Below are 14810 nucleotides of genomic sequence, written 5' to 3'. Positions count from 1 at the left end.
GTATGTGTATGTGTGTCGGTGGTGAGAGGCAATAATGCGTATAGTTGAAATAGAGAAAACATATGCTTGTAGCCTTGAATTTTTGGAAAGTTTGCTTTGAAACTGGGAATTATACTTGAATTTTATCATGGTCTTAGAGTGGCCACCCTGAGTTGGAATCTAGAATGTCAAATGATGATACAAATTCATTCATATTTACTTTATACATTGTAATACTTGCCTCTCTCCAGCATGGAAACAGTCAGAGCTTAATATTAAAATAAACCTCTTTTTGACGTAGGTACAGGGAAATGAAAAGAAGAATCAAGCAGAGAATGGAAGATCTGAAAGTAAGGTTGTGATAGCATACAGCTGCAAGATCTGTCGTAATAAATCTGTTGTCAAGCGTATTCTTCAAGGTCAATATGCAATTCCATTTCCTTACCAGTTTTTACTTTCATAATGTCTATTTTTGTTGTTTATTGCTCGCTGTATATCATAGGTGCAGCTTTCCCTGCAGTTTCTTTTGTCACTTTGTACAAGCAACATGTTAATGTGCAGGATATGTAGGCATTTAAATATTATACTGCCTTAAGCTTATGTATAAAGTATGATATTCTAAAGAGCATATTCCGTATTGTGTTTGTGTCACATGTTGAGATTTATGTGGGATCTGACTTTTTATGATGCAGTCCGTCTACGTTAGTAGCGACTATCGATGCAGTGGACAAATTCAGTGGTAAAATAAGGTAACAGCTGCACGTTCATCTGGAATTCACAACATAGTTACGCATGTGCTCTCCACCTACTTTTCATTTTGCATTTAGATTGGCCGTCAAGTAGCTGAGCGATCACGTTGCTCGCTGAGGGCTCAGATACTTGATGTACCCCATGCCAAGTTGCATTTAAACCTTGGATAGACCAAGTTTGCTGAGAATCACGAGAAATGATTTCTGCTTCAATCTCAACGTGACCAGATGGGGACAAGCAGGAGGTGAAGTTCAGAGTTTTGACATGAATTAAGATGATGTATAGTTTCTGGCTTTTGAGGACACTACATTAGGTCCAGAAAATAGTCCTCAGCATGCTTATCATCGCTCACCCTCACCTTTGTGATTACCCAAAAGTGGCCTAATAAACCAAATCAGTCAATTTGCTGTGAACGTTCAACTGTTATCTTAAAATTTCACTGGACAACTTCACAAAGGTATCTGTTTGTCAGTCATTGAACAGGAACGTGTGTATGTATTATGTATCCATACACGAGAAACAGGCACAATAGCTTATTTCATATCATGGAGAAGAAATATAACTAGTTTCACAAAATACATTAGTGTTGAAGTAGGTATGGTAATTACTAACAATATTATTATAGTGGAGAAGTAGAACATTTAGAAAATCTTTATATATTGTATTTGTCGTATAGAGAATATAGAAAAATGTAAAACTTTTTGCATGTAGCAAAAACTTTCATACTCAGTACAGTATTTATTTGTATCTACATGACCATTTTTATGTATATTATGTGTCTTTGAGTGAAAGAGCATATTAGATTTTTAAGGTATAGTCAAGGAGTTCTAGAAGCTGTGGAAATGATACAAATTTTGAATGAAACTTTCCATTACTCACATACAGAAATATCACCATGCAATAAACTTCCATTTTTGTCTGATTTTTTCCTTCAAGCTACAAAAATATTTCTCTGTTAGAAATATTAAATATTAAGGCAGCTTTAAAACTGTTATTAAACTACGTATCAAGCTATCATATTCCATGGCTATGATAAGTACATGACATAGTAATATTGACAACAAGCAAGGCCATGAACATTCACCATTGTTAGAAGCACAAATAATTCATTAAATAAGTTAATCCCATATTCTGCTTATTCTTTTGTGAGAGGAAATCTGTTCTCTTCCCTTCTAGGCAAGCATTTGGTTTGTGTAGCTTGCAGTTTAACTGGAAAGGGGCTAAGCAAATTTATGAATTCAAACTTCATTTGTACAAACTTGAATGACCTAAGGGAATTTACCGGGTATTTAAAGTTTCATTTTTTTTTTACATCTGAAAGGGCAGAAACTCAATGATTTTTTTCCTAATTTTTTTCTTATATTGTTGTGATTTATACTTCATCTGCTTTGGTAAACTCACTTATATGAAAGTCAATATAAAGTGTAATACTTACGTATTCAAGGTGCTAAGTTTTATTAATAGAAGTACTAAAATTTTCACATAATACGAGGGTCATTGGAAAGTAACCGCCCTTTGGCTGTAAATAAAAACCCGCATAGATACAACAAATTTTTACTTTACATCTGAAAGGTACAGCTGTCCTCTATTTTTCAACATAGTTGCCATGTAAATTCAAGCACTTGTCATAGCGTTTCAACAACTTACCAATCCCTTCTGCATAAAACTCGGCCACCTGGGAATTCAACCAACCTGTCACAGCATTTTGAAGATCCTCATCGTCAGGGAAGTGCTGTGCCCCAAGCCACTTCTTCATGTGAGTGAAGAGATGATTTCAGGAGGAGCCAAGTTTGGGCTGTACTGGAGATAATCAAAAACGTCCCATTTGAAGTGGCGCAAAAGGTCTTGTGTTCGCTGAGCAGTGTGAGGGTGAGCATTGTCATGCATGAACACAACCCCAGATGTCAGCAGACCGTGACGTTTGTTCTGGGTGCTCTTCTCAGTTTCTGCAAAGTGTTGCAGTAAACTTCAGAAGTGATTGCCGTACCACGTTCCATGAATTTTTACCCAAAGAAAACTTATCACTCCACGTACCTTTCATTTGGCGGGATTTTCGATAGCATGACACATTTTGTGACGTTATAACTAGCATACGGGCGGCACTACGATGCTCTCACTAGCACAGCTGGAAGCTTACTGAATCACAAATTGTGTGATGTAACAACAGTTGCACTCTGCCCACTAGTACTAGCGCCATGCCACAATGGCAGTTACTTTCCGAATTACCCTTGTATTGTTTAAGATTCGAATTTTTAAATATTTTATTCTTTAGAAGTGTATATTTTGTGATGTAATTTCACGCACATTCTCTTTTTTATTATTAAAGTGGTGCTATCATATCACAGTACATGTGGTACTGTGTTGTGCTTGTGAAATGTCAAGTTCCTTCATGAATGGCCTCAAAACTTGTACTTTATCATGTTAGTCTTAAAATATTGAGGTTTGAAAACGAGAATGAAATTGTAATTAAAGGGAACCGTTACTACAAGATGAATTGAAATCAGTGTGTAGACTGCACATTTATAAATTTTGAGTTCTTCATTACTTCTAGAAAGCAGAAATTAAAATTTGTCATGTGTAAATTTTTCTGAAAATTTATTATGTTACAATGCTGAATGCATACCGATTATGGAAATTAAATACAACAAAGTAGTTACCACACAGGCATCGCTGATTATTAATACAATATCCATGTGTCTCACTCCTGTGTGTAATCATGTTACAGAAATATATGCAAAATATTAAAAAGAAATTTCTTTCTGTGCACTGACAGTAGTTCAATATTATATTTAATATGCATGTAATGTGTTCAGCTTAAGATAGCGGTCGTAAATATTACATTTCACTCCTCATTAACATTTTTTATTTATATTTGTGTGAAGATCTGAAAACAGTGGACAGAATTTCCAGCAGGGAATGCAGGTGGATGTTGCAGAAATTAATTATTCCAACATATCAAATCCTAGTTTTTCTTGTATGTACGCATTGCTTGCATGATAGAATTATTTTCCTGTAGTTTACAAAGAAAAAACTGTTTTCTTATGCTTGTAATAACCGTAAACTACAGGAAAATAAAAATATATGAAATCCTGTGAATCCTTGAAAATGTTATAGAAAGTTATGATAAAACATGACTAATTCTTAACTAGAGTCGTTTTCACGTTCAGAAGACACAACGGCGCTTATGGAGAAACCGCACAGTGTTGCCAATACAGCGCTAGCTCATGTCGCCGGGAAATGATGACCTTCCTTCACAATGAAGATGTTACATATTTTGTATATATAATTATATGTAATTATTAATATTAATATTATACTGTGAACGTTACAGTTACCCTTTTTACTATGATCCATTGCGATCACTACACACGCGAGTGTAATGCACGAATATGACACTTCAGAAATCACTTAAAAAAGTAAAAATCACTGAGCTCACACAACTGAAAACACTTTTTCGGGAGAGGGAAAAAGTCTAAACAGACCAAAGTAGATCTCTCACTGAAGTAAGGGGAACCTGGCACATGGGTTACATTCAAGTTGCAACCGAAACAAACAAATGAGTTATGGCTCACGTGAACTGATAAGACGTGAATGACTCAAGCAAGGCATGTCATATTTCTATCTTGAAGGCCCATATTTTGTCACGTGTTGGAAAGCCTTTCAAAGGTTAATATGGTGTCTATGAATTTATGTGTACGTTGGAAACTGAAAGGTGATCTTCATTTTAGTATTAATGTTGACAGTAATGTAAACGAAAACAACGTGTATTTGCGACAGCACTAATGTTGCTCACAACAGCAGATTTGGAAATAATTGTCAATTATTAAATTTAAGTAATTTCAATTCTATTATAACAAACTGCATGAAGTTCATATTTTTACTGAATGGAAATAAAATAACATCTCGAAAACTTGGTGGTGATTTGCCGGAATGCTGCGGTGAGTCAGCTCAAGATGGCCAGACAACGTCTCCTTACTTTGCGTGCGTTTCGGGTTAAAAATAAACTCCAAATGCATGGAAGTAATATTTCTGGGAACCTTTGAGTGGTTATAAAAAATAATTTCATTATTTTCTCCACAACTTTGTCGCTGGAAGTTTTTACTTCGAATTACAGAACAAAAAATGGCCAGCGACGACATTTTCTACTGCACGAATATAAAAAATCTCCACATACTTTATTTGAATATTTTTAATGCAAATATGCTTTAAAGTATTGATAAATTCTGAGTACCACCATCACCTATGACAATTAAAAAACAGTGTCAATTTTTTTTAATAATGAATGCTTCAATTTTACGGCATGTTTCAACGTTAGGAATGAAAACAATGTAAAAATTGTGTTTTCACGGAAAATTTGTGTTTTTAATTTATCTAAAATTATGTAAGCAAGTTACCAGTTTTTTGTGTTCACCATCGTATTCTCTACAAAATTTCCTGCAAAACTGCAGGTACCGATTTTACTTAAGCTAAGTTTGTAAATCCAGAAATTTCACAACAGCGTGCTCGTATTTCCCATAAGAAAAGCATTGCCCATAAGAGCCCATTGTGTCTTCTGAACGTGAAAACGACTCTAGCATGTTAATTTATATTTGTTAACTGAAGTTTAACATTATGTAGCTTTGACTTTGATCAACCATGTATAATTGCATCCAACAAAAGTCAATGTACAGTACCTCCCAAGTTAGTGCCATATGTAAGGTTGGGTGCTTCATTATGGACATTTATGTAGCATATTTGTATCATGTAAGGAACGAGAAACCTGTATTCCATATGTAATTAATTGTTTATATTTATGCATGGAGAAAAAACTAGTTTAATATGTCCTTGAGTAAGTGAAAATGCTAATAAATGAAGTCCCCAATAAACAGAGATTGCACTGTTTGGTTTGCTAATCCCAAACAAGGAAATAGTTCATGCACTGGCATTGTTGTAACTTGAAATGTAAAAGCATTGTATTGGTTTAGGCAGCAATTTCTGTGGTAGCATGGAAATGTAACAAGTGTGATAATAATGTGTGTGAATGCTGAATGACTTGCATGGAGGCATTTTCTATAAACTAGGGCTGACCCGATACCCATACCAATACTCTCACTCCCACTGATCCGATACTGATCCTTGAAAATTGTAATAATTAAAATTTGTTCAAAATATTGATTAGCATTAGTGTGTAAGTATTCCACACTATTTATATGCATCAATTTACAAAGAGTTTTGCTTTGAAATATTCAAGAATTACATCAGCATATTAAATTACATGTTATAACAAAATTTAAGTTTTCACACAAAATTGGTGCAAAATAAGATGAAACTTCGAATATTGCATAATTTTCAGAATGATTAGACTCCGCAAGAGTACCACATGGCATTTTTGAGGAGCCCGTGATATACTAAAATGCCAGAGAAGTATTAGGTGCTATCAGTATCGGCTCACCCCTACTATGTACAGTGTGACCCTGATTTTAAGTTCTCGGATGCTACATTTTCCCACAATACAGATTCAGTCTTATGGTTCCAACATAGCACAATCTGACTAAATTTTCTCCAAGTTGAGATTTTTTATGCATTGTAAGTTTTTTCAACTTGGTCCCCTGAAAAACTTAAAATCGAGGTTTCACTCGTATGATCCATATATCAATTGCCAAAGGTAACTCAAACAATGCTCATAATAACGCTTATATTTTATGTGATTAATACAAAGTAGCATAATCTCAACATTTAGAATGCACCGTAGTTGATAGTCTGCTCAATATATATTTTTTAATTTTTAATGCAAAAATAGAATAAATTGTAACATTTGGTAGATTGTATAAGATAGTAGTAGTGCTTGAGTAGTTGATTTTGTATATTTATAGGTTAAACTTGTATTTTTGTGATGTTATGAATATATTATTAGAATAAAGGGAGATGAAAGTTTTCAACATATAACATAGTGTAATGTTGATTGTATTGTGTGTAGAGAATGACTGTATGTGACTGAGTGGGTTACAAAACAATGTGTAAACTATTAAAATGTTAAAAAGGTAAATACTCAGGCATATAAACCATATTTTGAACTTTTTATCAGAAAAGCTGAAGACTATTAATTTTGAATGCAAAACATTTGGTAGCAAGAAACAGATAAACACACCAGTTGTTGCATGAGTCATATTTGAATCACTTCTGTCAAAGATGATGTTATTAAATTTATTTTGTGATGAATTTGCAACATTTTGCTTTTGAAACTGCTTAATTCGTATTTTAAGCAGTTGAAATACATTGATGCGTGAAAAACAGGGTCCCTGTGTATGAAATGTAAAGACAATAAAAACAGTATCTTTGTAGAACTTTTACTGAATTAATATAAGTTCCATTTCAGGTAGAAAATTAAAATACCTGTTGCACATGTAAAAATTGATGAAAGTGGTTGTTTTGTATGCAACTATGTATGTTTCTATCAAATAGTGCTTTGCATGAAACACATACTGGGTACAGTATTTGCTCCTTCCCTGCCCAGAAGAAAATTTCTTCAAACCAATCGTGGCAGATATTTTGTACTTTTGTACATTTACAGTTTTCATATCTTTTGCCACCCTTGTTTGTGTGTGTGTTACAACCAACTTTTTATCGGACACTTACACCATTGATTGTTTCTGCAAATTCTTTCCATGTAAACAGGATGTATTACTTTCTTGTTGGTTTAAGATTACTCAAACAATGAAAAGCATTATACATAAATATGATTTTGCCCTGTTCACATTTTTTTCATGGAGAAAATATGATCACAGTAATCAGTGAAATAGCTATATGTTGACAATTAATGTCATATTGAGGAATTATGGAGATGCAAAGATATCTCTTGCAAACAGTTACATATATGTTGGCTGTAACAACACAGGTCCCCTGTCTGTTGCTAATTTTTCTATATCTTTTTTGGGTCATAGCCTTTGTCGGTATAATGTTTCTATAAAGCTTCAGAGGGAGGGGGGGTGAAATGTGCCAAAAGCTGGTGTAGATTCCATTCAGATAATCTTAACTTTGGCCCATTTTACAAAATGCTCTTCCAATGACCATGTCAATTTAAATGGCTGCCAGCGTCATACTTTTCAAATCTTGTATAACTTCTAGATGAAAGGAAAGCACGAGGTACATGCTTTTTTATCTGCAATTAGTATTGGTTGTGTGTTTAATTATTATAATAGCAACCAAATTCAGATGTTGAGATTTGTAGCCTAACTTAGTGGCAAATAGGTGACATAAACATATATTCCAATGTATTATGTCATTTATTTCAGTGTCTTATATCAATGTCCTAAAAATGAACATATAAAACCAGAAGACTCCTGGTGGTAACAATTAACATGTAGAAAATATATTTTCTGTATTATGAATACAATACATACATTCCTTTGTTTAAATCTAGACACAAGACTCTTTACATGAGGTGTTGGTCACTTCTTCAGAATTGGGTTAAAACATGATAAAAGGTAGTTGGAAGTTAAAATCAAGGTAGAAGTTGTCCGTGCTGACTAGCAACTTACCTTGAACCCCTCTGCCCGAAATTTAATTCTCCCACCTGCTGAACCTCAAGCAGTATATAAATCACACAGCTTAAGTGTTTTCTGGTTATCTGGTTACATCAAATTCATTTCTGTATTTTTAAATCGGGAGAATATATTTAAATCACATTTTCAAGAGTTATTCACCGATTGTGTCCTCACACATCTTAATCTTTTTTTTATTCATGCATTCTAGATGCATAATACTTTAAAAATATTATCTTCAGTCTTAATACAGTTTTATTAACACTAACACTTGTAATTTCAAATAACTTGAAAAATTACTATACATTTGCAGGGGAGTGTCATTATCGAAAATTTGCAATCTGGTCTTTCTCTGGCATTCTTTCGCAACACTTACCAGTTGGGACAACCCAGGCATTGTCGATGTTTGACTTGACAGAAACAACATTGTGCAAGTAGTTTTTATTTCCCTGTCGATGACATTTTTCTGGTCAACTGGTAAAAACTGTTTCATGTCTACCGCCAATAGACATCTAGCAGTAGTTTGAAGTCAACCATGCTGCAAACATACAGGTGTACGTCGAACTGCCAATAACACTTGAGTTCCGCGAGTGTACACATGCATGTCATTCCGCCTTGAATGGTTAACTAATATCAGAGAGTATTTACTTAATTTGTCTGTGTTAATATGCTAACTTGATTTTAACTTCTGTTATTTTTTATGTTTTGACTCAACTTTCTGAAGAAGCCACATGAGGGTGTAAAGGTACATGTAATGAAAAAAAAAGAGTGAATAGTACCTCTGTGAAACTTTGGCATGTACATATATCAAATACAGCCATACTAAAGAAGGTTTTTAGAATGAAACTTGATATATTTATAAAGAGGGTTCCAATAGGATTATTTTACAGTCTCGGGAACACTGATGCATCATTCTGCTCATGTGATTTTTAATTTTAATTTAAAATTTGCTTTTTTTTTCATAGTGTTAATCCTTGTTGCATTGTAAAGAGAGAAATTTTTTTCCAATAGTTAATACCATGAAATTTAGCATAGCATGTAACACTAGCACTATTACCAGTAATTTTTCCTGACATGTACACCTTCAAAACTTATACATAGAGCACTGTATAATTGTTGTATTATCTAAAAGCTGTAGAGAAAACATTTATATTTGGAGGTGTAGTTTTAAGTAGAACATGCTTTTGAATTGTGTTTTGTTGAGTACCTGATCCAAGAGAAAGGTAATGCAGTCATTTGTTGGGAACATCTTGTTATAAGGACCTTTATATGTTGAAATTATTGTAATTTGAATACAAGCTGAACTACATCTAGTCAGTTTTGCATAGGTTAGATGTGGTAGTTCGTAATGTAAGAACATTAGTTAGTTTTACACAGGTAATTTTTGTTATTTTCTTTGTGTTACCATGTTCAGCATACATAAATGTAATTTGATTGTCTTAGTTATTATGATTTGTACCAAAAATTTGATTCTACATAACACATGGTAAATATAAGTCACTTAACCCTCAGTTAGGTGCATGGAGTACAGGTGTCTCCCATTGATATTCATTGCAAGATTGCAACACTGAACTATACTGCACATGGGTGCTTTTGTGTAGCTGAACGTTCTTTCTTCTAAGATCAGTGTAATTTTCTGCTGCACAAAAGAATGTTCATCATTCATACACAGTATAATTCACGATTTTTTTCCTACTTTAAAAATTGTTAAAGAGTTGTGGGAGAGAGTAACACCATGAAGACTTGTTTCCATGATAACCAAAAACTCAATATGCTGACGTTTAGTTTGTGTTTTATAATAAAATAAAATAAATTCTGTCTTGTTCAGCATATTGAGTTTTTGGTTGTGGGAGAGGTATTCCCATGTACCCATGCATGTTACATAAAATGTCATGCCTAATGCATGATTAAATTACTAGAACTCACGAATAAAAGCTGCATACGTTCAAGCGATAGTTAATTGTTTCTTATGGCTGTGCCAGCATACCATACGTGGTGGTTACAATATTATTTTCTTCGCAAGATGGTAAAATTATAAGATTCTCTACATTGACCAAATTCTTGAAAACATAAAAAAAAATTTAAGGGTTAGAATGTCTGAATTGCCCTGCTAATTACTTGCTAATTACTTTCTAGCCCTTGAACATAGGAAAATGATTATTTGCATGTCAGATAATATTGAATGTTCAATTTCAACAATTATTCAGGGTAAAACTAGGCTCAGAATGACCAAAGCATGGTAACACACTGTAAGTAACACTCGCAAGTACCCAATATGTATGCATGTGATCATTATGTTTATATATGTATTGCTCCATTAATAAACAAGGAAAAACATTCACATTATTCTAAAAATATGATTTTTTTAAAAAAAAATATTTTAGTAATAACAGGAATTACATACATTATTCCTATAACTGCATGTGCTTTATGATGTATTACTACCTGGTTGCAGTTAACTATTATAGAAATATTTTTCACAAGTTATGATTGTAATTTTGAATCATGAAAAGTCTGGTTTCACTAAACTTACCAAAAGTTAGGATTATCTTCAATTTTTGTGATATCGTAAAAATCATCACATTCCTATAAAACCATTCTGTTATCTTCCTGTGCACAATATAATTCACCATGTGATGAAATGAATATATTTTGCATTTCTTATTATATGTACTAAAATGTAACATTGTTTATATACTAAGTAATAATTGAGACATTTTATACATTTTGTGTAGTTATCTTTATTGAAAGAATTATTTATATTTGTATGTAAACATAGTTTATTATTTTCTTTTAGAGTGGTTTAGTTTTTCTAAGTATCCATTTATGAATACATATATGTCTATAGAGAGGATTATTTATCTCATAACGAACAAATAGATTTAATGCATAACATTTCTTAATGCTTTTAAGATGTCTATTGGTCTATTAACATTTGTAAAATTATATAAAATACTTGTGTTTGCAATCAGTGTAAAATTTAAAGATAATAAAGCTCTTGTAAATTACTATGGGTTTGCTATTGAAAAAATGTTTGAGTTTGAAGTTTGTTTTAGGCGTAGTTCATGTACAGATAGGCCAATCGGGACTAGACCTATATTTTAAAGTGGAATCTGAACCACTGTGTGCCTACACCATCAGGGAGGCCTTGGTCGAGTTCAAGTGATAAAGACAATCACTGTGTAATTCCTTGGGGAGCAGTCTGCACAGGTTTTTAAACAACCCTGTTTGGACACTTACTTGTGTGTAATTCAGTATGTTGTAAATTTCAATGTGATACATTAATAAAACCATATCTTTTTCTGGTGATGATCACAGTTCAAAACAAGACAATGATATTAGACGTTTGCAGACTAAAGCCAGTCTCACACGGTAGTTAAGTAGGTCCTCACTTCCTGACCCACCTCCGACTCGAAACTACCATAAGATTTTTTACGACCTTCAGTTCGCAAATGCAGCAAAAGGGGTCTCACACGATCCTTAAAATCACATCTTTAAAACTAGCATTACCTGTATATTACGAAAAAGTTGCATATTTTAATGAAACCATTCTCGTACGGTTTTGAAATACATTCCCCAATACAAACTAGTCAAATAAATTACATAAACTTCACAACATTGAAAGTGCGAAAATTGTGGTGTTCACATTAAGGTACCATATTATATTTATATTTCATTGACACTTCTTTGCTTCTAAAATACTTATTGTGAAATTTACTTTGAAGTCCATGAAGAACTAATTACAATTCATAATTTATATATCATTACAACACTAGCAGATTTATTTACTGCGGTGCTACACACAGCACAGTCTATTTGTTACAGTCAACAGACCAGAGAGTACATACATACATACATACATACATACATACATACATACATATGTGGCTGTTCAGTGTTTACTTCAAAATAGTATTCACGTTGGTTGTGAAAGTGAAATAACAGTATCACAGTAGGAAATTTAGACATACAAACTATTTATTTAAAACAATAATAATTAGTAGACTCTTCACTCAACAAATAAAATATTTGCCCCAATAATTTATATAGCTGTATTGGTCGAATATTTTTCTTCTTTAAGCTGTCTTGAATAAACAGTGAAACATCTATTGTCTTTCTTCTTCTTCTACTTCCTACTTCACCTGGCCAGTATACTGATTGGTAGTTCTATGCTATTAACAATGGATTTAGAGACTGTTTCTAATTCTGTCGGGAACTGAATAAGAGAAATCTAAAAGTCGATGGCGAAGTGAGGATGTACCTAACTGTCGTGTGAGACTGGCTTAATGCAAGACATTTGGGTGCCAAAACTGACAATCATTGCTAAAATGAGATTAAATGAATCTGGGAGCACACATTTCTTTGATTTTCAACACTTCACAATAAGGAATGAACTTCATAGAATCTGCATTTATTGAAATATATCATTATTTTCACATTGAACATATTCCATCATAACAACAGTTCGACAACCCATTACGTCACAGTTGAACAGCATACAGAACACAGCTTCTCAGTGCTTTGAATTTTGAGGTCCTTGATTCAAATCCAGTTTAAGCTGGTCTTTGTGGCTGTCTCTCATCAAATTTCATTGAGTATTTACTAACATGTCTCTCACCATGGCCATGTGGTCCAAGATATCATGCTTTGGGTTCCGGCTACAGGATGTGCGCAGGTTTGAGTCTTCTGGAGGGGGGGGGGGAGCCTAGCAACTTTTTTCATGAGACTTTGGTCTATGTATGGGACCGGTGGCCACCTACCACCGTGAGGAATTTTAGTTACTATCATGGATGGTAAAGAAAGCATGAAAATTTGTCATGATTATGAAATTAACATTGGATTAGTCTCCAAAGTTGTTACAATGTGCCAAACCAACGAGCACCAATCTCAATTTGCAAATTACCACCACTAATTTCAAATGCTGATATTGACTACTCGGTTTCAAGTTGGAGACGGCTGCTTCAGGACTCCCTGGTTACTGACAAATGCTTCAACCAAGTCCCATTTGGAAACTTCTGAAGATTAACGAAGGCCAGCAGAGGAAAATTTTTAAGAAAAATGTCAAAATGATCTTAAGAGGAGGTGGTACAGTTTTGTTGTAGTTCTAAGCAGACGATCATCAAGTGAATTATTAATTGAAATAGAGTTTATTAAATATGTTGTTAATTAATGTAGACTCCCACGTACTTCTCATGGAGAAGGAATTTTTCACTAGTGAGCAATGTTATTCATGTGCTTTGTGCAGGTATATTAAGTAAAATGTTTCTGGTGTATTTAAAAAAGGATATTTTCATATCCACCCATGTAAAATTGTAGCTGTTATACAGCATAAATCTCCACTCTTGTTCAGCTTTGTGAAGAAAACTGAAGGTCTCGCCCTTGAAAGTAAGTAAAGATTGTTCGGTTGTTTTTTCTTCTATCTTTCTTTCTTTCTTTTAGTCTAGGAGGAAATGTAATAATTTGGACTGGAAAATTAAACATTTACAAGGTAGCCCCAACTGTGTGTGTTTTACCTGTACAAGCCACCTTGGTAGTCAATAGCATTGAGTGATTATTCGCCAGCTTATCTGTGAAGTTAAGAATTAGTCCCAACTGTGCCAGAAATTGTTTGCTCTCCCTCCCTCAATCTTTCAAGAAATTGGGTTAATGCATAAGTTTCTAGTGTTTGGGGTGGCAAAACTGCAGTGTTAGGAGTTTGTTTATTATTTTTAACATTCATCATTTGGAGTGGCATTGTTGTGCTTGTGAAAACGCATTGAATTTTGCAGATTTGAAGGAAGATTGTACTATTTGTGGACTAATGAACAATAAGTGTCAAGTGGGAAAAAACGGAACATTTCCGACATATTCTTCTGTCAGAGTTTAACAGAGGAGCAAAGGCAGCAGAAGTAGCTCGAAACAGAAGAATGCCAACGGGGAAAGTGATGCAAGAAAATGGTTTTGTAATTTCAAACAGGGTAATTTTGACTTGAGTGATTCCCCACGTTCAGGACTTTAATGAAGACTGTTTAAACACTTTAATCCACAATGACCCATGTCATTCGAGCAGAGAATTACAAAATGTGACCATTCAACTGTCATCTGACATTTGCATCCCATGGGTAAGGTTCAGGGTACCCCACGCTTTAAGTGAAAACAACATAAATCAGCGAGTACACCAGGAAGACTGCATCAAATGCTGCTGCAAAAAAAATGAGTATGAAATAAAAGAAAAAAATCTTTTGCCATGGTGAAAAGTCACTACGAACTTATGCATCAACTGATATTAATTGAAAATGATTTCATCATATTTGGAACTCATAATATTGATGAAACTTTGCAAGACTTAACTTCCACCCCTTCCACTTCGGGTGTTATCCAGTGAATGTTGATTTTTGTGTGTCCACATTGTACAAAATGAAAATGGCGACTTGAAAAGCACCTCAAAAAAAAAAAAAAAAAAATTACCATCACAAAAGTTGGATCCATGTTACCTGGTTTACCACCTGTAAACAAACTTTTTTCATATATATATATATAGAAATTGCGGGAAAATTTGAAGTTGTCTTTGTCAGACTTCTG

General features: G+C 33.7%; 1 protein-coding gene across 1 annotated transcript in view; it reads left to right on the top strand.

The window, feature by feature from the left end:
- The window catches only part of Rassf (Ras association family member), a 43706-nt gene extending 32459 nt beyond the window's left edge, over window positions 1-11247 (top strand). The window contains exon 8 of the mRNA XM_083131447.1: window positions 281-11247. Within this exon, the coding sequence (XP_082987573.1) occupies window positions 281-341 (61 nt within the window). The 3' untranslated portion in view covers window positions 342-11247. The remainder of the gene's footprint in view (window positions 1-280) is intronic.
- Window positions 11248-14810: the final 3563 nt, after the last annotated feature.

Source organism: Lepisma saccharinum, chromosome 11 (genome assembly GCF_977018435.1).
Source record: "Lepisma saccharinum chromosome 11, izLepSacc3.1, whole genome shotgun sequence".
NCBI lineage: Eukaryota > Metazoa > Arthropoda > Insecta > Zygentoma > Lepismatidae > Lepisma > Lepisma saccharinum.
This window is presented reverse-complemented; position numbering and strand designations above follow the sequence as displayed.